The 25989-nt window shown below is 44.8% G+C and overlaps 1 protein-coding gene across 2 annotated transcripts in view; it reads left to right on the top strand.

The window, feature by feature from the left end:
- The first annotated feature begins 971 nt into the window (after nucleotides 1–971).
- The window catches only part of CACNA1A (calcium voltage-gated channel subunit alpha1 A), a 253987-nt gene continuing 228969 nt past the window's right edge, over nucleotides 972–25989 (top strand). The window contains exons 1-2 of one of the 2 annotated variants that reach the window (XM_083595030.1): nucleotides 972–1099; nucleotides 4408–4715. In XM_083595030.1, coding sequence (XP_083451156.1) covers nucleotides 1097–1099; nucleotides 4408–4715 — 311 coding nt within the window. In that variant the 5' untranslated portion in view covers nucleotides 972–1096. The remainder of the gene's footprint in view (nucleotides 1100–4407; nucleotides 4716–25989) is intronic. The other variant, XM_083595029.1, reaches the window with a different exon arrangement.

Here is a 25989-nt window from a genome sequence, read left to right as displayed (position 1 = left end):
AAAGGGATTATAAGGAAGGATTCTTGATAATAGTTGTGATACAGTAAGCGCATAAAGCAGACTGGACAGTTGTAAACGACAAACACAAAAAAGAACTTCATAATAATGCATGGTAGCATCTGCGCTGAACCCTGTGATTGATACAAGTTTCTTACATTCTCACAGATAGTTGTTACTGCTGCCACCACTAGAATTATTATTTGAGTGTAAATATGTATATGTATATTTACTGAAGAAGAAAAGCAGCATTTTGAAATACACCCAGGAAAATTATTTAAATTATACTGTTATCAACCAAAAGTATATCTCTTCCTTTGGATTAATTTAGGGTACAAAATCCTAACTGGATTTTCGGTCATCAGTTCCAAGACTATTTCCACCTGTGCTTCTTGCTCTCTGACTGTTTATCCCCACCCCCACCCCCCAACCACCAGTATCTCAGCAACATTATGTCTCTCAGCCCCAACAATGGGCACTTTCAACCATTCAGATAAAAAAAAATCAAAGCCAACGTTGTGTTTTCCTCTCTTTGAAGATAAAGGACTAGTGGGGACAAATGCTCATCTCCGAGCTTCCTTTTAATTAACATGAAGATAAAATATCAGCTTCCCTTGCGCAGGTGGTGACATGCACCAATGAACGCCCCCCCCCCCCGGACATTCTGCCTGGTTTCTTATGACCACGTACAGTGGATTGGGAAAGCAGAGGGAGGGGGGAAACGCAAGCCAGAGTTGGGGTAGTTGAGATGGAAATGGAAGAGCAAGCCTTGATAATATGGCTGTCGGCCTGGAGCAGCCATTCTGTCAACAGGAGAGATAGGAAGGGAAGCAGAGCACACTCCTCCCTCAGCTCTGCTGTGGAAGGCCAGCTCCATCGGGCCTTCTCTCCCACAAGTGTCACCTGTGGGCAGTCCTTCCGCCAGACTGCCTCAGTGGGAGAGCTAGGAAGCAGGGCCGGAAGCCCAGCTCCTTCGATCAGGCACCTCCTATTCTTGAATTGTGCCAGCTGGCCATTAGAAGAACAATTGTTTGAGAATTGGTGCCTGAGTTTGATTTCTTCCCCACCCTTCCCTCCCTTATGGGTTGTGTTTTCTTAAATGGTAAGCCTCGTGTAGGCAGGGCCTGTCTTGTTTTAAGTAATTGCACGTAAGCCACTCAGGGAAGCCATTTTGGCTGAAGAGTGGGGTATTAATGCTCTGTATAAATAAAATGAAATAAAATAAATATTTTGGAGAGGGTTTGTTGGCTGACTGGATTTAAAGGAGAGGGAGAAATCAAGGGGATGCTTTAATAACGTTATTGATAAGAGGTTGTGGGTGAGACAGAAGATTTATATTTTAGGCATAGGTGAATTTATGCATAGATTCTGATACGTCTCTGGACTTCCCCACCCGGCAATAGAGGTGTAGACATAGAGGACTAAGAAGAAAGCTTTATAGATCTGAGAGAGAGGATGGTAGAAGCCTTTGAAACCTCTGCTAAACACTATGGATTGGGGAGATGTGCTATATTCAGATCACCCCCCTCTCAGCTATATGAGAGAGGTGCTGAGTAAACTATTCTGAAGGCAGGAAACTATTCTGAAGACAGTCACGGTTGGGTGGGTGGAGAAGTGGCAAGAGAGAGAAAATTACTGCTGAGTATCCACAATTTTTGGGGAACAGGGATGTGAAATCTGGGTGGCCACTTGGCAAAGAGGACAGTACTCCCACAACCATAATTGTTGTGCTGTGGCTACTGAAATTCTCTCTTCTACACGGAGATTTGGGGCGAGGTGTCATCAGTACAGTAGTGATGCCCAGCTCTATTTCTCTGTAACATCTGGATCAGGAGAGGCCATGCAATCCCTGGTATGGTGCCTGAATATGCTGGTGGGCAGGATGAGGGCCAGCAAAACTGACTCGTGAATCCAGGCAAGATGGAGGTGCTGTGGGTGATCGGTCCCCAGGTTGAGATAAGCTGTAATTCCTGCATTTCAGAGGGTTGGGCTAGATGATCCTTTAGGACCCTTCCAACTCTGCAGCTCTATGTGGCTGTTCCTCTATCCAGCTCTGTCACTAGAAGCCCAGGTGATCTCATTGGAGTGTTTTTTGCCAGCTTCAGCTGGTAAGAGACTATCACTATTCCTGGACCATGGTAGCCTGGCCACTGTTGTCCATGTGATGGTAACCTCTAGACCATGGGTAGGCAAACTAAGGCCCGGGGGCTGGATCTGGCCCAAACGCCTTCTAAATCCGACCCGCAATCGGTCCAGGAATCAATGTGTTTTTACATGAGTAGAATGTGTGCTTTTATTTAAAATGCATCTCTGGGTTATTAGTCGGGCATAGGAATTCATTCATTTTTTCCCCTTCAAAATATGGTCCGGCCCCCAACAAGGTCTGAGGGACAGTGGACTGGCCCCCTGCTGAAAAAGTTTGCTGACCCCTGCTCTAGACTCAATGATTGCAACACACCCTATGTGGGGCTGCCCTTGAGACTGACCCAGAAACTGCAGCAAGTGCAAAGTGTGACAGCTTGGCTGCTTATTGAGGCAGACGACCACCATTATACTATGCTGCTGCTGAAAAATAAAAATCACTGGTTGCAGGTTAGCTACTGGGCTGTCTGCTGCACAACAGCACTTCCTCTCCTTGTGTACTGCCCCCAATTTGTTCCCCTTCCCCTAACTCTCCAGAGTATATTTGGGGTGGGGGAGAGCAGAGGGAGAGGAAGTCCCATTGCACAGGAGGAAACCCTTGCACTAATGGGGCAGCTTTGTTGGATGCAGCCCTCAGTGCCCTTCTTGGAGGGAATAGCTTGCTGGAACGCTGAGCAGGTCCCACTTGTCTTCAAATGACATTTCAGATCACTGGCTTGTGTTGTCGTGGGACTCAGGGAAACTAATGAGGAAAAGAGAACAATGTAAAGTATCAGGAGAGACTGAAATGAATTTTGAGGGCAGAGTTGTAAGTGGAACAGCTTGTCAAATTTTCCATCTGACGGTGGGATAGTCAAAGGTACTAAGCTAAGGCACTGCAGGTAGTGCCTTCAACAAAAGAAGAGTGGCAGATGAAGATGATGGACTTTGCAGAACTGGCGAAGCTGACAGGAAAAATCTGAAACCAGCGTGATCAAGTATTCCAAAAGGACTGGAGTAAATTTATACGATACAGTGGATGCTCGGGTTGCGAACGTGATCCGTGTGGGATGCACGTTCGCAACCTGCAGTGGCGCGCCTGCGATTTAGCGCTTCTGCGCATGCGCAGCCGCCAAAACCTGGAAGTAACCTGTTCCGGTACTTCCAGGTTTCGGCAGTCTGTAACCTAAAAAAACACAACCTGAAGCATCTGTAACCCGAGGTATGACTGGATTTGAAAGATTACTGTAAGCAATTAACATCACTAGCAGGGTTATCTGAAGACTTGTAATGATAAATTTTCTATCTTTCTATATTTATTTAAATTTTGAGCCATTTTGTAATGAGTGTAATTAGAACTGGAAAACGTACAAAATGCAATGATATAAAGGTTAATTTTGAAAGCCATGAGGTTGTGGGGAAGGAAGTCGATAGGCTCTAAAGAGGCAAAGTGGTAAAGTGGATAATGACGATGGAGATTGGTGCTGTATTGGGTAGGATTTGGAGCTAGCAGGGATGACCAAGTAATTTATTGCTAAGCTGGCTTTCCTCTTGAAAAAGTTGATTCCCTTTGCTGTGTTTTATTATTTCTCGGTGGTTAGAGTGCCCTCTTGTGGCCAATACTTATCTAGACAGCTATGGCAGGTGCTGCAATGCCTGGATGAGATGGCAGTTATGTGGTTTGGGGCTGGGTGGTTGTTGTTTTTTTTCATAGCAAGCTAAGAGACAGTCTAGGGCCTGATGTTGGGTTTGTACTGGCAATAGAAATTCCCTCGGGGCCTAATTATCTTTTGTTTATTTTTAGTTGCTGTACAAAATCTCCCAAGGGCTACAAACAAACCAAAAAAAGAACCAAAAACCCAATTGGCATCCAGCTCTGAAGACAAAACCCAGAATCCTCTCGGCCTTCTCATTCTGACCTCCCCGCTCTTTCCAACTTCCCTCCTGTCAGCCGTACAAGGCTAACACGGACAAGCACCTGGAACTGGGAGAATTCCTTAACTTTATTCCACATATAAACCAAACTCTGCCCTCTGAGAAGAAACAGCTTTGTTCATTCACAACTCCCTAATTTATTACCTTAGATTACTTACAGGCCTGTGTAGGTAGAAGTGGATGGATAGCTTCTCCTATCAAATTAAGGGAGTGTTCTGAAGCAGCCAGGGACTTGGGTGGAATTGCTTTGAGTGAGGCAGTTTGAAAAAAGAGAGCCTATATTTCTATGCAGCCACTATATCTAGCCAATCTGTTTCACTTTTTCTTTTCTCCCCTTGTGTTCTGTGTCCACAGCTACCCCTTGGGCGGGCAGCCAGCCAGGCAGAAACCTCTGGGGTCTCCACCCAAGTCCCATGGATGGCGAGGCGTGCTGTGGTCCGAGCATCCCTTCTGTCCCCTCCCAGCTACTATGAAGCCGTGCACGATGGGCGTGGGCCTACCAGCCCCGAGTACCCTTTCCTTGGCAGCTGGTACCACTACATGGGCCAGGAGCCCCTCTCGTACAAGCGGCGTGGAGGCGTGGTGGATCACCGTGACATCATCATGGCTCATCAGGCCCACAAGATCCACAACACACCCCAGGCACAGCGGAAGGAGTGGGAGTGAGTATGCTCAGATTCTGTTGTTGAGCTGTAGCTGTTCCTGAGTTTCTCTCAAGTAGGCCTGAAGCCATGCCACTTACTGCCTGCCTCCTCCCTCCCCTCGCTGGAGAGCTCCCCAGGTCTGTCCTTTCCATACTCCACTGCTAGGCACACACTCCCAGCCCCTGCCAGGCCTCTTAACTTTCCCTCCTCTTCATGATCTTCCACCTATTTGTGACTCCTTCATTGTTCTGCTGATTCCTGTCATTCTGTACCAACAGCCCTTGTCCAGACAGCAAGAAGACCTGTTCTTCTTTCTCTCCTTTGTTGCTGATGTTCTGATGCTTCCCAAGATTTCTGCTGAATGAATCAGGCTCTGGTACCGTATTGGGGACTAAACCCTATAACTCTGCTATGTTTGTTCCTTTTGAAATAGTATCTTGACATTCTGCACTTCTCGTGGCTTGTGCTGTTGGTTTTAAGAGTGGTGCCAGCAGGGCTATGAAACACTTGCGTATGAGCTCTGAAGTAAGCCCCATTCCCATTTACCGGTAGTTCAGTGGGGCTCCCCAAGAATGCCACGTACAAGATTGCAGCCTAAGTTATACATAGTATTGCAAGACACACCATTTCTGCATAGTTCAAGGACACATTAAAACATGCATGTAATAGATAAGACAATGAAGCTACACAGCCAGACATCAGGGCTTTCAAAGAGTTCTGGTGATTAATAAGCAAAAAGAGGCTCCTGTACGTTTCTGATGAAGTGGGCTCTGCAATAGTATTTGCCACAATTAACCTGTTGGTTTTGGGGAGGGGGGGCCCAGGGGTATGCATACCCCTAAACATTTTGTGAATCTAGGTTTGGCCTCATTGAGGGGCAGTATTTCAATATGAGTAGGAAAATGAGAGTACCCCTAAACTTTTTTTAAAGAAAAAAAGCAGGGCATTTAAGTTTACATTACAAACTGATTGCAAACATCACCTATTGGTTTTTGAATCACATGGAAAGACACTAATACTCAGTTTACGTACAGACTAGTTAATTTCCCCCGGGAACTATTAGGGTTGCATTAAAGGAATTTCCCTGTGCCTATGGCTGCTCTCTTCACTGGCCAGTAGTCTAGATGGACCAGAGATCCCTCTTTAGTCCAGGCAGGATTCTTAAATATCATTTATTAGGATGGCAGGAATAATGCTACTACAACCTACTTTAGGTCAGTGAAAGCCAGTTCTGGGTCCTGAATCTGATCCGCCAGTTGAAGACAAGTGGTCTGGCCATCTTGAGATAATCTGGGGGAGGCAGATATTTTTCCTGTTGCAGGCCATGTAACACATGTGACCAGAAAAAATGGCCAAAGCAAGGGAGAGCATGGCTATACCTGCACTCCTTCAAACATATTTGCACAGCACTCACATGTGTTCATACAATGCACCTGTCCACTGCAGGTTTCAGTTCATCCTAGTCTTCTATTGTCCATGTGGCTGATTGAAGAGTCTGGGGACCAGAGTAGGCATGACAGAATTCCCACTGTCAAGGCAAGGCAGGTGTCTTACTTGGAAGGCACACTTTCCCTCTACAGAACATCACCCATATTTCTGATTTTTGTACATCTGTACAATTCTAGCAGCCCAAGCAGCTTCCGTGGCTTTAGAGATTAATTGACCTTCAGGGTAATTATAAGGATGCTACAGGTAAAAGGTAAAGGACCCCTAGAGGATTAAGTCCAATCAAAGGTGACTATGGGGTATGGCGCTCATCTCGCTTCAGGCTGAGTGAGCCAGTGTTTGTCCACAGACAGCTTTCCGGGTCATGTGGCCAATATGACTAAACTGCTTCTGGCGCAACGGAACACCATGACAGAAACCAGAGAGCACGAAAACACTGTTTACCTTTCCACTGCAGCGGTACCTATTTATCTACTTCCACTGGTGTGCTCTTGAACTGCTGGGTTGGCAGAAGCTGGGACACAGCAACAGTAGCTCACCCCGCCGCACAAATTTGAACTATTGACCTTCCGATCGGCAAGCCCAGGAGGTTCAGTGGTTTAGAGCACAGCGCCACCCACGTCCCTATAAAGGATGCTATAGATAACTACATGAAACAGTGGGCTTGATAGGCTTGTTGGTTAAAATCTGGGTGTTAGGGAGGTGACTTATCATTGCTGCAAAGTCAAAGGAGGTAGGCCAGTGGGGTCACATTACTTTGCTGTTTAGAAAAGCATTGCTGTGAAGATTTATCCCTACTGCCCAAGCCCTGTTTGGTTACCAGTGGCCAGGAAACACAAAGGGTCTTTTCACTCCGAGTTCCTTTTGGCTAGGGAGACATGGTGCCAAGCTATGTGTGAGGTTAGCCATGTGTTTATACAATCATGCTTAACCTAGATGCTTTGAAGAAAAAGTTGCAGTGGGCCCCCCCAATCTGGAATGTGACTCTGAGGATTTATGCCTCCTCCCCTTGCTGAAAATCGCACCCTCCTGGCTGCTTTTTTCCTCCCCAAGTGCTGTTTACTGCAAACAGTACCAGTCAGGTGGTGAAGAATTTCCAGCATCAAAAAGGCAAAGACCACCCAGTTGAGATCAAGACTGTGTTCCAGATCAGGGTCTCATGCCTGCTCATCTCCAGTCAGCCAGGTTAAACATGCTGGCTTAAACATGAGAATAACACAGAGCACACATAGTTTGACTCTCACCAACAGGGCTACCCTTCTCCTGATAAAAAGGGAACTTAGTCCGATCTGATTGTTGCACAGAGGGCCAAATCCTGGGAAACTAAGGGGCCCACATTGCTTCTTGGGAGCCCATTGTGGAGGAATCCCCCATCTGAGCCAGAAGCCCCAAGTTAATATTGACACTGGCGCTCCCCAACACCCCCGCACTCCCTCATTTTCTTTCCAAGCCATTTCCTTTTTTGCTGCCTCCAAGAAAATCCCATCTTGTTGCCTTGGAAACGCTGATATCTCTAGCAGAGGACTATAGTTTTACTGAGGGCTCAGCCGGCTTGCCTGGGGGTGGGGAGGATCAGAATTGAGGGAAAGGGACACCCCCTTGCTGGGGAGTGAGACAAAACAACAACAACACCCTGCTGTAATGTGGGACTCAGCTGGCACTGGAGAAAGCTGCAGTGACAACCATTGTGAGGCTGCTGTGCAGTTGGTACTCCATAGCCACGTACAGGGATTTCTTGCATAATGTGTGGGTGGGGATAGACCGAGAGCATGGATGTCAACTGAGCAGAGAATGCTTCCGTCTCTCTGGCTCGGCATAGCGCTTTAGCACAGGGATTCCCTGAACACCATCCCACCCAGATCTGAAATGGATAGTGCTTTTCAGATTTGCACTTTAAAAACAGCTTGTGGGACATATGAAATGTTTGCACAACTGAAGTCAGAATGGCTTGGTGATTTGCTTGTGTAACAGTAGAGGCTTTTCTGCTCCCTGTCATGAATGCTATACCAAAAGCATTTTGCATCCTTACCACCAGCATTTCCCCCCAGTGGCAGCAAGTAAAAGAACTCCCCCCTATTTGGATTGTGCATGTTTGGCACATCCGAAAGGTAATAAATATGCTTGATGACAATTTTGGATAAGTGACACTGCAGCCAGGAAGGGGTATCTATCTCTGCACTATAGTGAGGACCTTCCCTTATGCTGTGGATTCTTACAGTAGACGCACACTATATTTGACACTCTATATATTTGGCACACTCTATATTTTGATACGAACAGTTATGTGATGAAATGGACCCAGTTACTTTAAGCATGGTAACTATTGTAATTATCATTGGTACAGCTAATGGCCAGGCTTTATTTGCAATGCTGTCTTCTGTGAGCAGAAAACATGTTTTTTAAAAAGAAATTCTGTGTGATGGGCTCAAAGTATTGCTGTTGGAGAAGGTGCTTTTTAATTTCACTCAGCAGTTAGTTGATTGCAAACCACAGTCTTTTTGAAAACATCGATAAATTTCAACTGACTTGGAATTATTTCCTTAGGTGACAAGTCATAATTCATGAACTTATTATTAGAAACTTGAGCTGCAGTGTGTATAGTTTACACTGGGACTTAAATATCAAAGTAACAAATTGCAAAATGTCGATTGATGAATTAAGCAAAATATGAAATGGCAAGAGGATTTGAAATGCCCCTTGGGAAGTTTCCAAGTGAACTGTGAATTTCCATTTGAATGTAAACATTGACACACACACACACACACACACACACACACACACAAATGTGGTGGAGTGGGGGATTGAATCTAGCACTGCTATAGAAATGCATCCTTGGTCTTTATTCAAATAGATTGAGAGGTAGGGTGTGTGTGTGTGTTTACAGGGTCATGGGAAGGAATGGACAAATCCATTGGATCTGATCTTAAAATAGTCTAGGATCACCAGATAATGCAGGCTTGACAAGGCGTGGCTGTCACTACCTTTGCTAATGGAGGCTAGTGAGGTCCATCATAGGGTGGAGAAATTCTGGGCCATTTCTGGTTTGCGTCTGGGGTGTGGTAAGCCTCCCTAGAGATCAAGCCCAATCATCTGATGAAATAAAAATGTTTCCTCCCCCGCCTGCCAAACATGCATATGTGTGCTCACACACTGCCAAGATCCAGACATAATTCTAGCATAGTTCTCTCTGGGGGCTTTTTGCCCCAAAGATGTATTGAAAGAGACATCCATAGAAACATATGCGTACTAAGGATTCTTCTCTTGCTACTATAGTGCTGGGGCCACAATGTGGTGTCCATGAATGCCATGCTGCCCTCAGACACCAGTCTTGGTGCCTGTCAAGGCCCCCTGACCCTCCCAATTTATATTTGTTCTTTTTGGCAGGGGGAGGGAGAGCTCTTTGGTTTTGTTTTTCCATGGGTGATGTTGGGCTGGGAGGCAAGCAAAATGCAAGTATTCAAACAGCCAACCCTCTTTACCTCCTTTTCTCCAGAATGCTTCTGGTCCCCAGGTGAGGGTGCTTTGCTTGCTTATTTTTTGTTGGTTTGCTGTGCATTTTGTCTGTTTTTCTTCTTCTTTGAGAATGTTGTCTGCCTAGTTTGCTTGTTTGGGCTGCTTGTTGGAGGGGTGTTTTGCCTGCTTTGTCATTTTGTTAAAGTGGGGTTATTTCTTATAGGCTACGTATAGGGGTTTCACTTGTCTGGAGAGGGGGGCGGAGAAGGAGCACTGCCAGTTTTGACTTCTGTGAAATGGGCTTTTGTGGTGTCCATGGTAGTTTCTTAGATTTTCAAATGTGCTCCGGGCCCAAAAAAGGCAGGGCAGCTCTGATCTAGAGATTCACATTGCTGGATTTAGATAGGCAACTTTGTACTGTTATTTCTTTGTACTTTGCTAAGCCATAGATTAAAGTAAACCATGGTTTAATGTGTTTGAGTGCTTTGCTGCTACTGTGCACTTGCTTGCTTTTCAGGGGACAAATCAGGCTTGTTGCATATCCAAATCCAGGCTTGTGGCTTGTTTCTCTTTGCTTTTGGCTTACCATTTGTTTGTTGTTGTGGTGGTTGTTTTGAGGAAACAACTGATAAGCCTGGGTTCACATGTCACAGCGAGCTAGACTCTGTCTTCTTTCCTTCCCTGTGCGGCAGTCGGGAGTGGGGGAGGAACGAAGTGCTCATGCACATTAAATCATAATTTATTTTTAAAAAAATGGTCTAATGTTGCGTGCAAACCAGGCCAACGTCCCTCTACACATCTCCCCCCTGGCCTTTATTTTCTATGCATGTGCTTTTTCTTATCAACTTCTAAGATTGTTGAGCTATGATGTTCTGAAATCCATGCCTTTTGTCCGGCTGTCCTTATTCCTCCCTTGTTGAGCAGTTTTGTGATTGCTTTTCCCTGGCTGTCTGCAGTCATTGTGTTCTCAGACAATTCCTCCTTGTTTGTCATCATCAGTTGTAAAATAGGTAATCCTCAGGTAGCTTGTCGGACCTTCTGTCGCATGCATATGTTGGCAACTTTCTAGATTTTTCTGTTGCCTGTTAAGTGTGTGTATGTCCACCCTCCACTCTGGCAGGATTTGCAGAGTTTTGATGCAAGAGGTTGAGAGAGACAGCAGACCAACTATAGCTGTTTGCCGCCTCTTAACCTGTCAGCTGGGAGGGGGAAGACAGTGAGGAGCATACCAGGCAGAAAGGCTGCAAATGGAGGCTTTGCCTAATTGCTGAATTCTCTTTTAAAGCCATCCAAGCTGGTGACTGTCACTGCCTCTGGAGGGAGCAAAATGCATGGTTTAATGGTGTGTTGCATAAATAAGTACTTTCTTTTGCCTGTCCTGAATCTTGAAACATTCAGCTTCATGAGATGACCATGAGTTCTAGTATTATGAGAGAGGGAGAAACACTTTTCTTTATCCACTTTCTCCATGTCATGCATAATTTTATAAATTTCTGTCATGTCACCTCTTATTAGCCTTTTCCCTAAACTAAAAAGTCCCAAATTGTGTAACCTTTCTTCATAGGGGAGTCACTCCATCCCGTTGAACATTCCGGTTGCCCTTTTCTGAACTTTTCCCAACTCTAAAATACCCTTTTTGAAATGAGGTGATCAGAATTGTACACACAGTATTTCAAATGTGGGTGCGCCATAGATTTGTATCGGCATTGTGATATTGGTAGCTTTTATTTTCAATTCCAAATGATCCATAGCATGGAATTTGCCTTTTCCCACAACTGCTGCACACTGGGTTGACATTCTTTGAGTTCTCCACTACAACCCTGGCCAGACCCCATGAGCATATATGTGAAATTAGGGGGGTTTGCCCCTCCATGCATACCCTCCAACATTTCTCCAATGAAAATAGGGACATCCTAAGGAAAAGTGGGACATTCCGGGATCAAATCAGAAACCAGGACGCCTTCTTTAAATAAGGGACATCCCTGGAAAATAGGGACACTTGGAGGGTCTGTCCGTGCATCAATATAAACATTTGTTTATGTTGAACTGCCTTTGCTAGTTTACAGCCCATTCACCCAGTTTGGAGAAGTCCTTCCCCATCCCTTTTCATATTAACCACCCTTTAGTATCAGCAACAAACTTGGCCACCTCACTGCTCACCCCTAACTCTAAATCGTTTATGAATTAGTTAAAAAGCACAGGTCCCAATGCCAATCCTTGAAGGACTCCACTTGCTGTCCATCAAGAGAACTGCCCATTTATTCCTACTCTCCACTTTCTGTTACTTAACCAGTTGCTGATCCATAGGTCCCCAAAGTTGGGGGGCCCTTGCTTCCTGTTATAGCTGCTGACACTGTCACTGTTTTTACACTATGGACCTTCAAAAACACTTCTCTGCATATTAACACTACAATAAAATGCTTTCCTATGTCCAGCACATGGGGTAATGTCTAAGTATTGTTGTGACAATGGTTTTTTGCCAGCTTCTCCTATGACCGATGCCACACAGGTTTTGTTTACTCCCTTTAAAAGCTACCTCCTAGTCATGTACTTCGCCCCAACCATTATGCTAAAATGTTTCCCCTGCAGTTTAATGCCTTTAATAGCATAGGGCATGAAGGCTGTGATATGAAGCAAGTTACAATGAGAATATCCTGGTTGTGTGAATGTGCATAGACCTTGCGTTTGAGATAATCATCCCCCCCCCCCAAATAAACTTCTTGCTCCTTGACAATTTCCTGCAAACCCACTGGGTGGCACTCATGTTCTCCCACAAACTGATTCAGTAATCTGTGCAGAGGTATTTCTTGAGCTGATACAGGGAGGCCATTAAGCAATCCATACAGTTTTCTGGTCATTCCAGAGACTAGAATAACAGATTGCTCATGGTCCGTTGGTGGGGTCACAGACTCCTGGGATCCTCTCTCTGGCTGTTGATAACTGTGCATCTCAACTAGCAAGCTTTGGTCATACACAATTTAATGGTATATACCGTACTCTAAATTGATAGAGTGATATATTTTACATACTAGCTTACTTGTGTTGGTGAAAGAGCATCTAATTTGCTCTTTTGGATAAACATGACATTGAAGCCCACTGATTTCAATGGGTGTATTCTTGTGTATGACTTTGTCAAATCCAACCCATTGTATCCATTTGTATTTAAACCATACATCTCCCGACTCACCCTGAATTCAAACTCATTCAGTGTTTATTGGAATTTCAAGTACCTCTGCATCCATCACACTACATATCGGGTGACAGGATTAAAAAACAAAACACTTTTCTCGCATGAAATCTTCCCAATACCTTCATGGTACTGCCTCTTTAAAAAAACACAAAAAATAAAACAATGAGGCAGTAAATACAAAGCAAACCACTAGCTTGTGGTTTGCGTAAGAAGTTGAGTTGATCTTGTGGATTTTGCAACAGCTAGCCAATGGTGAAAAATTCAACTTGATATACATGTTGCAGTGCCAGTTTCCTAGCTTTACTGATTTTCTTACGTTTGTTTCCTGTCTTCCTTTTGCTATGGAACCCAAGGGTGGGATTCAACTAATGCGTGGAAGCCCTGTGCAAGGGCTGACGCTTGTGCAATGGGACTTCCCCCCCTCCTTCCCCCCACCCAAAAGCATACAGCGGGAAGAGAGAGGGGATCATTCTGTCTGGCAAGTCAAAATGCTTGGCTCTGATGGAGCAATTACCTTAGCACAGCACTGAATTCCTTCCCAAGGTGGCAGTTACCCATCCAGGTTCAGACCTGCTTTGCTTCAGTAATGTGGTGGCCTTATTTGTTACTTTCCTTTTTCCATCCAATGCTATATGTTATAACTAAATCTATTCTCATTAGTAGCCTTTGAAATTTGATTAAGCTGGAAAAGTAGGAGCCTAGGTAACTGATAATAACAACCAACTCTCAATAGGTGGGAAATATGGACCTATTGGCTATGAGCATGACTGGGGATTGCCAGCCCTTAAAACCCAGACATTCTAGTACCTAGGAGAGATTTGGGTGGCACTCTGTATTTTTATGGGTGAAAGCAGAAGGCATAGCTTGGTGACTTCTTTTGGTAGATCTCACTGGTCTCCATGGGATGGAATCAAGCACATAAGGCTGGAGTTGCTAATGCAGTGCCCCTAGGCACCATTGGCACCCACCAGTTATCTCCTGCCCTCCCTCCCTCCTGCCCAACCTCAGCTGGAAGTTACTATCTTCCCAGTGCTGCTCCTCTGGCCACTTGTAGCTCATTGGGAGGCCTCTGCTGCATATGCCCACTTCTGCTATGAATGAATGGCAGCAGGCCTTCGGGTTGGTTGAAGAGGAGAGAGAAGGACTGGTAGTGATTGAGTTATGCCACTGTGTGCATGGACTGGAGGAAAGTTAGGTGATGAAGGTGATGGGGAGGCCAGGCAATGAGATGGGTGGATGGGGCCATAAGGGGCTCAAAAAGAAAGCATGCGGGAGGGAGGGGAACCAGAGCTATGAGAGGGGCAGAAAGTGGGTCCTCTCTGTAACTGGCATGAGGGCTAATGTTGAAGACTGAGCAGGCTGAGGCAGCTTGACTTTTCATTTCAGCAACTGACATCTCCCAGTTAGGGTAGCCTGTACCAGTTCACTGATTTATGCTGATGTGTTCCAGCATCCCCCTAGAGAACACCCAAAAACAAACCCAGAAGCCCATTTTATTATGATACATGTCTTCTGCACCCATTTCAGCTGCCTGTCTGCCAAATTCCCGGTGGCTGACAGGAAGCTTGCTCCATCCCTTTCAGCAGCGTAGACATCATACTACTGCGAGTCTGGCAGCCGTCAGTCTGAGGCACAGGGCACTCCAAAAGAGGTCAGGTGACCCTGGAGTGGCCTGTAAGTGGTACAGAGAAATCTGTTTATGGAGGGATTTTGCCCAGGGACAAAGCTTCACAGAGATGCTTGTCATGCTAACCAGATAAGGTCTATTAATCAGGAAAGTATTTATGGGGAAGCCAGGCAGATGTTTGTGGGTCCCCAGTCCAAATCCAATTCTTCACCTACTATATAGCACCTGAATTCTTTTGCTTTAAAAAAGAATATTTTCCAAGCATGCTCGTTATTTTTCAGGGGGCATTCCAGTTCATACTGGAACTTTAGGTTTGCACAATTAAAGTAGATTAAAGCTCTCTGTTACCCTGGCACAACAAATCAACTTAAAAAATAATGAACTTTTTGTGGTTTGGAAAGTGACGGGGAATTGCATTAAAAAGTGTGGGATGAAACAATGATTAACGGGAAGACGTATAAACAAACAAATCAGGGTGGATGCAGGATGAAAGCACATTGTTGCATAATCCACAAACAAATCAGAATGAATGGTCAGTAAGGAACAGATACATTCTAACCTCTGATTAAACTTTGTGCAACCAAATCAGGACAAATGCTCAATAAAGGTTGTCTGGAGAAGCCCCAACAGATTATGTAGCTAAACCCATAAATGACAGGTAGGTATGAATTCCTTGGATTAAAACTAGATTGAGTCTTTTTTGCTTCATGAACATGCTTCAGTAGAGCATGTTTCTGGTCTTATTGTTTGTGGAATTTCAGTTGTAAATGCATTAGAGTTATCTAGTGTGTAGACATTTACACATTGGCAAATAAAGAAGTTAAGATTCATCTTCTGTTGTGTGGGCAGGGTAGTCCCTCCCTCTACCTGGCTGATCCCCTGGCAACGCCTCCCCAGGCGGGATTGGACGATTGGCTGAAGTAGGCGGAGACCTCCAGGTATCCAATCTGGTGAGTGTGATGTACTACTGGGAGCTGCACTGGGATCTGGACGGCTGTGCGCAACCATGCAAAAGGTGCCTCCCATTTGATGTGGGGAGCTGTCGTTCTGCTGTTTCTGCTGTTGGAGCCTAGCTGTGAAAAAGACCAGAAACATGCTCTACTGAAGCATGGGCAACAGACTGCGGGGAATTAAGCAGGAGAAGAGTGGAGGGTTTAACCAAGGTAGCCAATGTAGGCCAGCATCTAGAGAGCAGCACAGCTCCCGTCATCCCTGATCACTGGCAGTTCTGTCTGTGGCTGATGGAAATTGTAATCCAACAGTGTCTACAGGGCACTTCTGGAGCACCTCTCATGTCCCCTTTGCCTTAAAATTTTGGGGTTGTGTGTGTGCGCACCCGTGCGCACCCGCACAGGGAAACAACTAAAGATGGCACCTTATATAAAAGCAAATTTCAAATGTACTGCATGTTCAGTTGTGCAGGTTTAGTTGCGCAGAGGTTATTCAGAGGTTTAGATGAGGGAAAAGAAGATGGCATATACCAGACAATAGTCACAGTTCCATGTGAACATCTGGCTACCCTAGAACAAAGTAATAAATACAGATATAAGGATTATATAAGGATATAATGGGCCAATAACTACACGAGATGTGCTTATTCTAGGTTGGATTAGCCCATGTGATTCCCTCCAAATGTTGTTGAACTACAACTCCAGTCATCTCTGGCAAGCAAAGCCAGCAGACAGGGATGCTACAATACCTGGAGGGCACCACATTGTCCTGCTCTAGACAGTGTGAACTAACACTGCATGAAATAGAAACATGTATTTAGACAGCATGTGTTCATTCCCAGCTCTATCCCACTGGTTAGATTCCCTTCCCATTGGTATTCCGTGCTCTTTCAATTTATCTAAGGCTGGTACTCCTGTGCTCCCTTGAAATCTTGTATTGAGCTCTTTAATGAGAAGGCAAGGATGAGCATGCTTCCCTGAAGTCAAGCTTATCTTCCATTACTGATAATTCCCCCCCATCGTGCAGCCATAGGAGAATATGAGTGGCATCTTTGTATGAGCCAAGTATACCTTAGTCAAGTATGTACCAGCAGCCCCTGGAATGTTCTGTGGTAGACATGTCAAGGTTTCTCAGAAGACTGGTCACTGTGGAAAAGGTTCCCTGAAGGTGGAAAGCTTGAAAACCGCTGCTCTAAAGGATCTGTTTAAGCTGCGGTTATTTGGGCCATGGGTTTTGCTTGTCATTTACTATGCACCTCCCAGCATTACAAGGCTCCTGGGCACATCCGTCCTACAGACTATAACACAGAGTTGGAATGACAGTAGCAGAATAACTGAAAATGCAAACTCGGTACAATCCAGGAGTCAAAAGGTGAATCAGTTGTCTTAAGTTCTTAGGAAAACGTTGGGAGGGCTGAAAAACTTAAGAAAAGCCTGCTGGATCAGGCCAAAGGCCCAACTAGTCCAGCCTCTTGTTTTTACAGTGGCCAACCAGATGCTGATGGGAAGCCCACAAGCAGGACTGGAGTGCAACATCACTTGTGCCCCTGATCCATTGGCCCATCCTGCCTCTGAAAGAGGAAGAAGTGCAACAACCAGCATGGCTAGCAGTCATTGGTAGCCTTGTTCTCCATGAATTTGTCACCCTCCCCCCTTTTTAGAGCTATCCAAGCTGGTGGTTGTTACATTTTATGGAAGTGAATCCCATAGTTAACTATGTGCAGTGTGAAGAACTTCCTTTTACTTGAATCTTCCAACATTCACCTTCAAGGTGATCCCATGTTCTGATATTATATGACAAATGGAAAATAACTTCTTTCTATCCATTTTCCCCACAACCATACGTCATTTAATGCATTATGGCATTATGATATTCCCAATTTTATTTCCAATACATTTCCTAGTTATCCCTAACATGGAATTCATCCTTTTTTTTCTTTTTCTTTTTTGGAGCTGTCACACACTCGATTGATGTTTTCATTGAGTTATCCACCACAACCCCAAGGTCTCTTTCTGGTCACTCAAATCTCTTTGGCATATATGTAAAGTTAGGATTTTAAAAAATAAAATAAAAAAATTGGCCCTCTGTGCATTAATTTATACTTGCTTATATTGAATCACCTTTACTATTCTAATGCCAACTACTGGAGGAAGGAATGGAGGCAGCAGAGAATGACTTCATGGTGCCTCCATCTCTACTTGATAGGCATGATAAGAAGTGCTCAGTCAGTTTTGGATTGAGTTTTATACCACTTACACTGGTCTCATCTGATTTGGTGGTGGCTCTTGAGGGTTTCCAGACAGAAGGCCTCCAAGCCTTATGTGGAGATACTGTGGACTGAGTTTGGGATCTTTAGTGACACTTACCTAATCCTGTACACTTGTAGAAAGTGTGGTCCTCAACAAGTCTGTAGATTTTAGCAGAAAATTATCGCAAAATTCTCCTTAGGAGATGGAAGAAACCGGTAGGTAAAGGCGGAGATAGTCTCTGTGCCATAGGGAGACTACCTGCTGTTTCTGAGGGTGCAATACAATGGGAGGAAACAGCCCCAGAGTTCTAATGCCCTCTGCAGTGCTTTCCCCTGCACAGTGGCAGGAGAGCTAGATGTCAACATGACAGAGCTGCCCCCAAGGCAGTGGTATGAAAAATCAACACGACAAGCCCGTCACATCTCGCTTATCACTTATGGAAGTGCGGCCGTTCTTGTCTAGTTCTCTCCCCACCCCCCACCCTTTGCAACTCATGGCTCAGCAGGCGTGAAACCTTATATTCTAGGAAACAAAAATAAAACAGAAGCTTTGGTAGGGACTTCCATCTCCTTGAAGGGATGGGAGCAGGTTGGTCTTTAGAGCAGCACCAAATATTTGCTCCTGAAAATTTTCAAAGGGAGGGGGGCTTTCAGAAGGCATGAAAATCTCCCCCCATACAGAACCCTGTTTATCACTCCTTACAGCAATTCTTAGCTTCTGTTTCCCTCCTCCCCTGACCCCTGCAGCTGCTCTCCACCATTATTTTATTTAATTTTGGCGCAGGCATTCTCCTTACCTGAGAATGTTATTGTGGCACCACATTGCCACTGAAGGCAACAATCCCCATCTCCATTCTGATTCAACTAGTCGAGCATACTTGCATGCAGCTAGAACTGGATCAGGGCTAGCAAGTGTTGGCCCTGTTTCCTCAGCTACACGGATGTATTTCTTCCCTCAATAAACATTTTAGCACCGTTCAAGGTCCCATTTTTGAAAAAACCACACACATGAGGTTGCAAAAATGTTCATGACATTCCTCACCCCCATCCTTGCTTTCAAATCAACTGGTCTCTTTGTCTGCTCCAGAATATAGGCAGAATGCCTGCAGGTGTACCAGTAATGCCACCAGGAAATGTGCCAGACATGGCCATGTGCAGTTCAGATCCCTCTACAGTCAGACTTGGCATGATGTCTATAATATGCTTGGATACCAAACACTTTCCTGTCAGCATTGGTTTTCCCCAGGTCTTTCCCTACTCAGCAAGAGTATTCCCTTATTGCAAGAAGGGTTCACAGGCCTATCTGACTTCTGCTAATGCTGTAACTCATAGCCGTTCACCAAATTTCAGGGCTACAGAGTGTGAGTTCTGCCAATTCTAACAAGAGTTGCCCAAGTAACAGTCATCACAGAGATCCTCCATCTTTCCTTGCACCCTTCAGATGTTGCAAGTGCTGTCCACTAATTGCCCAAACTATGCACACCTGCCCATCAGCTGATGTCACTGGTGATGTCAGCCGATGGATGGGAAGAGAGGGATTAATCTTTCAGGGAACAGGACTGCACAGCCAAGGCAGCAGGATTTAATCCCTGCAGAAGCAATGATTTGAAGCATCTTGTGTTTCTCCTTTAACTGGGGTGGGGGAAGAAAAGAACCTCTCCCCTATCCCACTTGCTAAAGTGTTACTTGTCTCCAGAGGTTCAAATGGTAGTGGGGCAGGTGTTGTAAAGCCCTTTGCAGGCAGCAAAAGGGCTTTGAAGCCACCGGGGTGCTTTGAAATGCTGCCCAAGAGATTTTGAGGGGTGGTTGGGGGTGCCCAGTTGTCAACCATGTGTTTTTACAATGACATTATGTTAATTACAGGTAGGTAACACCAAATTTGGCCCATGAGGCCAATCCTTATTTAGCCTGTGGAGCCAAAAAGGTTTCTTACCTCTGTCTTAAACCATAGCTAAATTGTGAACGTGCCTCTTCACATCGCTACTTCCATGCACACAAATACAGTGCCTGTGTGGCTCAAGCAAGAAATACTATGTCTCGCCGTGTCATCCTTCCTTTGTTTATTTTGAGCAAAGCACAAGCTGTAAGGCAGAAATAAACCAGGGTTTGTTCCTGGTTTATTTCTGCCTTACTGCTCATGCTTGGTTTGAAACAAACCGTGGTCCAGGTTTGGATGATAGGACAAGCTGTAGCATGGCTTATTTGATCTATATGACACTATATGGATGGAGCAGGGAGAAGCCATATGGGAGGCACGTTCACAATTGAACTATGATTTAAGACAAGCTGTCTCCTTTTGTGATGTTTCAATGAGACCAGTGGAATTTGCCAGTAGACAAGTATAGGAATGCACTGTAAGTAGTAGAATGCAAATAATATATTGTAAGATGCATCAGCTTGTACAAAAATATTGGTCTGAACGTATCCCACCTCTATCATTCCAGTGCTGGAAAAGACAGTGCCTCGATCAACTAACGCTGGCCCACAGCTTCTTAGAAAGGGAAAATAAATCCTTATAATGCTTTGTTCATTTTTGACTGAGAAGTCTCAATCTGATAACACACACACTTCTGCCGGTGAGATCTTAAATGGGACCGAAACTCAGTTAATTCATTCCTTGACAGCCCACACAGGGCAATAAGATAATCCTGACCAAGATGGCTGTTTACTGACCTGGTTTGATATAGGTCTGGAAGACTGCAAAGCCTGGCAGCTTGCAGTTTACAGCAGCTGAGCTCAGCAATCTGGCAGCGAGTCTGGAGGCCTCAGCAGGCATGCCGTAAGAAAAGCAGAAGCCAGTTTTGTTGTGGCCAATCTAGTGGCTCCTTGTTCAGTCATGAGCTGTGAAGCAAGCCTTTTTGTTAAAGTAAACATTTTCAGTGCTGCTTCAGCATGCAGTGAGGTTGAAGAGAGGGGCAGCCTTTTGTAAGAGTGCTCACAGCTGGCTCCTCACCTTAGAGTGAACCTGGCTTTGCAGTTTGTGTTATAGCAAGTCAGATTGCTGAACTGGTTTGTTGTTAGCCACTCCAAAGAACTGCGTCAACCCCAAGTCAGGCCCCTTTCCTCATGCATCCGGCAGGCTATCAATCTGTATTTTTTGAAAAGCATGTGTGTGTTTATTATTTACCTAATAATAAATAATAATATTTAAAGTAGTTGCAAAGTCTGGAGATTGGGGGCAGTCATTCTGGCCATGCCAAAAACTTAAGTAAATAGGTGCCAGTCATAGTTGGCTTTTTCCTGGTCCAAAAGGAACTATACCAAATCCCTGCAGAATGGTTCCCTGCAGAATGTTGTTCCTAATTACGAAAGTACCGTCCAGTTCCACCTTTAGATTTTTAGCCTAAGATGCAAATCTTGTCCTAGAGGTCCTCTTTTATTCAAGAGAACCAAAACGCTGTTTTGAGACTCTGTCTGAAGCATTAACACACACAAAAAGTGACAATTGGTAGCATTTGATCTTGTCTTAGACTGCAGGCAAGGAGGCCGGATGAAAAGGCAAAGAAAAGGTACACACAGTACAAGGCATGCATATGGACCCCCAGAAAAGGAATCAATAAACCTCTGATTAGGAAAGCAGGAGATGGTGCTGTGACTCACAGGGGATGTCAGTCAACGGGGCTGGAAGGCGCTTGGGTACTCTGGTAGTTGGGAGTGATCACTTTTGCCAAGTGACCTGAGATAAATGCGTTGCTCAGCTTGCAAGAGAGAGAGAGAGGGGGGAAGACACATTGGTGCAATCAACAGAATTGCAACCCAACTGTTTCATGGAGGGCTTATTCCTCTTCCTGCAAATGCTTACACCTCAACAGGGAAATCTACATCATGTTGAGAATTATGGATCTACAGGGAGGATTCTCACCATCTGCACCTCCTAGAGCACACTCTGAAATACTGGATCAATCATGACTTTTCAAAACTATAATTTCCCTGTTCTCGGAACATGTTTTTATAATAAACTGTTAATTATCAGTAATACCATTGTTGAGAAGGATTACAAGGGTAAAGAAACAGGCATATTGCAGAGTTCTATTAAAACAGGGAGAAATTACACACACAACCAGTCCCAAACCCTTGTGCTTTTTTCTGTAGCTTAGCAGGCTGTAGCTTAGCAGGAAGAAGTGTCCTGCATTTCAGGTGCCTGGAATATCAGTTCTCCACCAAGGCCCATGGGGACGCGGGTGGCGCTGTGGGTAAAACCTCAGCGCCTAGGACTTGCCGATTGTCAGGTCGGCAGTTCGAATCCCCGCGGCAGGGTGCGCTCCCGTTGCTCGGTCCCAGCGCCTGCCAACCTAGCAGTTCGAAAGCACCCCCGGGTGCAAGTAGATAAATAGGGACCGCTTACCAGCGGGAAGGTAAACGGTGTTTCCGTGTGCTGCACTGGCTCGCCAGATGCAGCTTGTCACGCTGGCCATGTGACCCGGAAGTGTCTTCGGACAGCGCTGGCCCCCGGCCTCTTAAGTGAGATGGGCGCACAATCCTAGAGTCGGACACGACTGGCCCGTACGGGCAGGGGTACTTTACCTTTACCTTTACCAGGGCCCATTATATGAGCCCCATTAACTAAAAGGCTTACATGAGCCTAGGGGGAAAGCCATATCTTTGGTTTGCATTGTTGTAGCTATATATTATAATGCAAACATTTCCTCCCCCACCCCAAGGGATTGACCTCTGCCCATGAATGAGGTTGTAACATTTGAAGATGTCCAAAATGTTTCTGAATATGTACCAACAAACTGAAAGCCATGGGCAATGACTATGCTCCCCTATTTATTTGTATTGTGGCATTTTCCCTAATGGGCTGCTTGGTAATTGACAAGCTGATTCACGTGACCACTCTTCCCATGGTCAGCCTCTTTTCAAATGTGCTTATGTTTAATGGCTCCTCTGTGCTCTTTGCTCTAAACAGAACTCATAGTCATGCATGCCAGGGGGAAGACCCATCCCCCCAAAGTGTGTTGAATGGTGGGATATATAAATGTGGATTTTGCTGATGGCAAATTATTCCGATGACTTGTCATCAATAAGCATGGTTTGGTCTGAACAGGTGGATAAAGCTCCTAACCATAAGCAAGGTGGTTGTGTAAATGGGGCCAACACACCGCACAGGCTGCTTGTTTCTGAAATTCAGCTCTTAACTGGAGAGGACAAGTGTTGTTCAGTGATTGCACCAGCAACTATCAATTTTGCTTCTTTTTTTGGCTCTGGGAGGGACAAGTATAGACAACAAAAAGACACCTGAGTGAGCTTTCCAAAGCATTTTCAATTAAAGCCTTGCCATGGTGGGTGTGGATGAACATTTAATCCTCTGAGAAAGTTGATTAATTCCACAGGTGAGTGGGGGATAAGAGCTGAGTTGTTCATAATGAAATCTGCATCTAGGAGCTAAAATGCTAGGGTTCACCTCCCTATTTAGTAATGTGAGTAGGTTCTAGCAGGTGACTGCAAAGTGGCAGGAAGCCAAGTCTCAGGGATTAGTGGGGTGGACTGGAGGAAAGCGGCATTCTTGGATTTTATTCTAGTTCTACAAAGACAGTTTGAAGAGACTGGAGGTCTGTTGTTATAATGGCAACATCACTTGTTCTGAGACAGCTTGGATTCTAAGACCATATTTTATGAGTGATTAATTTAGTAAATCATTAGATTGCACACCACAAATATAGTGAGAATTGAAGCATTATTAGGAAGGAAAGCCCATAGCTCCTTTCTAGCAGAGGAGATGATAGAAGAGCGTAATGCCGTCTGAGGACTACTTCACCTCCAATACTAAAAGCAGTGCACAGCCATTATTGCTAGTAGCCATTGGTAGCTTTATACAGTGGTACCTTGGGTTAAGTACTTAATTCGTTTCAGAGGTCCGTTCTTAACCTGAAACTGTTCTTAACCTGAAGCACCACTTTAGCTAATGGGGCCTCCCGCTGCCGCCGCGCCGCCAGAGCATGATTTCTGTTCTCATCCTGAAGCAAAGTTCTTAACCCGGGGTACTATATCTGGGTTAGCGGAGTCTGTAACCTGAAGTGTATGTAACCCGAGGTACCACTGTCTTCCATAAATTTATCTAAAACTGTTTTAAAGCCATCTAAGTTGCTGGCCATTGCTACATCCTGTGGTCGTGATTTCTATAGTTTAACTACATGTTGTGTGATTAAGTACTTCCTTTTGCCCGTTCTGAATCTTCCAATGTTCAGTTTTGTTGTATGACCCCAAGTTCTAGCATTTTGAAAGAGGGAAGAGCTTTCTCCACTACAAATGTAATTTTATTATGCCCCCTGCCATGCCTGTGACATGTCCCCCCCTTACTTACCTTTTTTCTAAACAAAAAAGGTCCTTTCCTGAACTTTTCCAGTTCTGTAATCCTCTCTTTGAGGTGTAGCCACCAGAACTGTAAACAGTATTCCAAGTGTGATCACATCATACATTCGAAGGACAACATTGATGATATTGGCAGTTATATGTTCAAACCCTTCCTAATGATCCATAATATGTATTTTGTCTTTTTCACAGCTACTGTGCACTGGGTCTTTTCTTTGAGGTATCCACCATGACCCCAAGATCTATCTGCATACACTGAATTGCATTTGCTACTTTGATGCTCATTCACCCCCTTTGGAGGAATCATTCTGGAGTTCCTTCCACTCTTTGTTCTTTCTCTGAGAAATTTGGTATTAACAGAAAACTTGGCCCCATATTTGTTCACCTCTCACTCCAGGTCATCTATGAACAAGTTTAAAAACACAGGTCCTGGTCCTTGGGGGACACCATTCACTTCTCCTTCATCAAAATTATCCATTTCCTTCCCAGTCTCTGCTTCCTGTTCTTTAACCAACTGCTGAGCCATAAGATGCCCTGTCCTTTTATCCCATGATTGCTAAGTTTACTCAATAGTCTTTGGTGAGGAATTTTATCTAACACTTTGGAATGGATTGGCTCCCTGTCATTAGCACACATGGTGGCAAAGATACTTTGATTCCCAAGTAAGGTGTGAAGAGGTCCACACTTAATGCAATCCTTGACATGTTTAGTCAGAAGTAAGTATCTCTGTGTTCAGTGAGGCTCTTCCCAAATAAGTGTGCACAGAACTGCAGTCTTAAGACTGATTTTCCTTTCCACAGAGACCACTGGGAAAGCAAGAAGTGGCTTTATCCTAACATAATCATTATTTCAAGTCACTGCATTTTGAGAGTGCATCCAGGTGGCAGCCAGCCATGCTCTTGGATCAGTGCTTGTTCAGTAAACTGGAAGTGCAGGAAGAGGGAGAGAAAATAGGTATATTGAAAAAGCAAGTATGCTTTATGGTTTCAAAGCACAATTCTTGCCACATAGCCTCTACTGGTTCCGCAACAGATACTGCCGGTGCTGTGAACAAGCATGGACTGGCATGAAATTATGCCTTAGGTGCACACTTGCTGTAGCTATACATTAAATACACATCTGCGAGAGGTCCAGAGAGCAGCAACATGAGAACAGGCCTTTTCTGGAGTGGCTTCCCACTTGTGGGATGCTCTCCCCAGGGAGGCTCACCTGGCACCTTCACTACATATCTTTAGGCACCAGGCATAAATATTCCTCTTCTCCCAAGCCTTTGGCTAATTAAACAATCTAAACTGTGTGTTTGTGTGGGAGGGGTGTTATTGTTACTGTTTGTTATTATTGTATGTCTTGTGGGATGGCACCCCAATCTCTGAGAGGTGTGAGATTCTAGGAGTTCCAGGCACTTACTCAGAGTTTGGTTTTTGGAATGAGGCACATCAAAGACTGTGGTGTCTTTATGAGATATGGTTTATTTACGCATACATACAACCTGGGCCTACGATGGAGGGGTTCACAGCAATAACACCCCAAGAGTGTCTTGCTTCTCCCATAGTCACAGACTTGGATTCCAGCAGAAATGAGACATAGCTTTGTCTCTCAGCTGCCCAGCCTGCAGCCTGGCAGCTTCTAGCTTCTAGACCACATAACTCAACTCTTGACTCTGGCCTTTGTCTCCCTAACTGTCAGACAGTTGAGGGGAGGCACCCATTTGCCCTCTGGCACAGAACCACTTCTTTACCTTAAGGACCCATACTTAGGCCATTACCTTGCCAGGAAGCTAATCTGGCTATTCCAGGAATTTGAATCCTTGCTTAGATTTAAAACTTGGTGGATCCAGGAATTAGAAGGGTCTTGGCATATAACATCCCACCCTAAAAGAAAATTTTAAAAAATCTCATAATTGAATTTTTGTGGTTTTTTTCTGTTGTAAACCACCCTGTGATCTTTGGATGAAGGGAGGTATAAAAATTTAATTTCTATAGGTCACAGGTTTGATCCCCGTATGGGTTCATATGCTTGCAATGCAGGGGGTTGGATTAGATGACCCACAGGGTCACTTCCAACT

The sequence above is a fragment of the Podarcis filfolensis genome, assembly GCF_964270895.1.
Source record: "Podarcis filfolensis genome assembly, chromosome: 2".
NCBI lineage: Eukaryota > Metazoa > Chordata > Lepidosauria > Squamata > Lacertidae > Podarcis > Podarcis filfolensis.
This window is presented reverse-complemented; position numbering and strand designations above follow the sequence as displayed.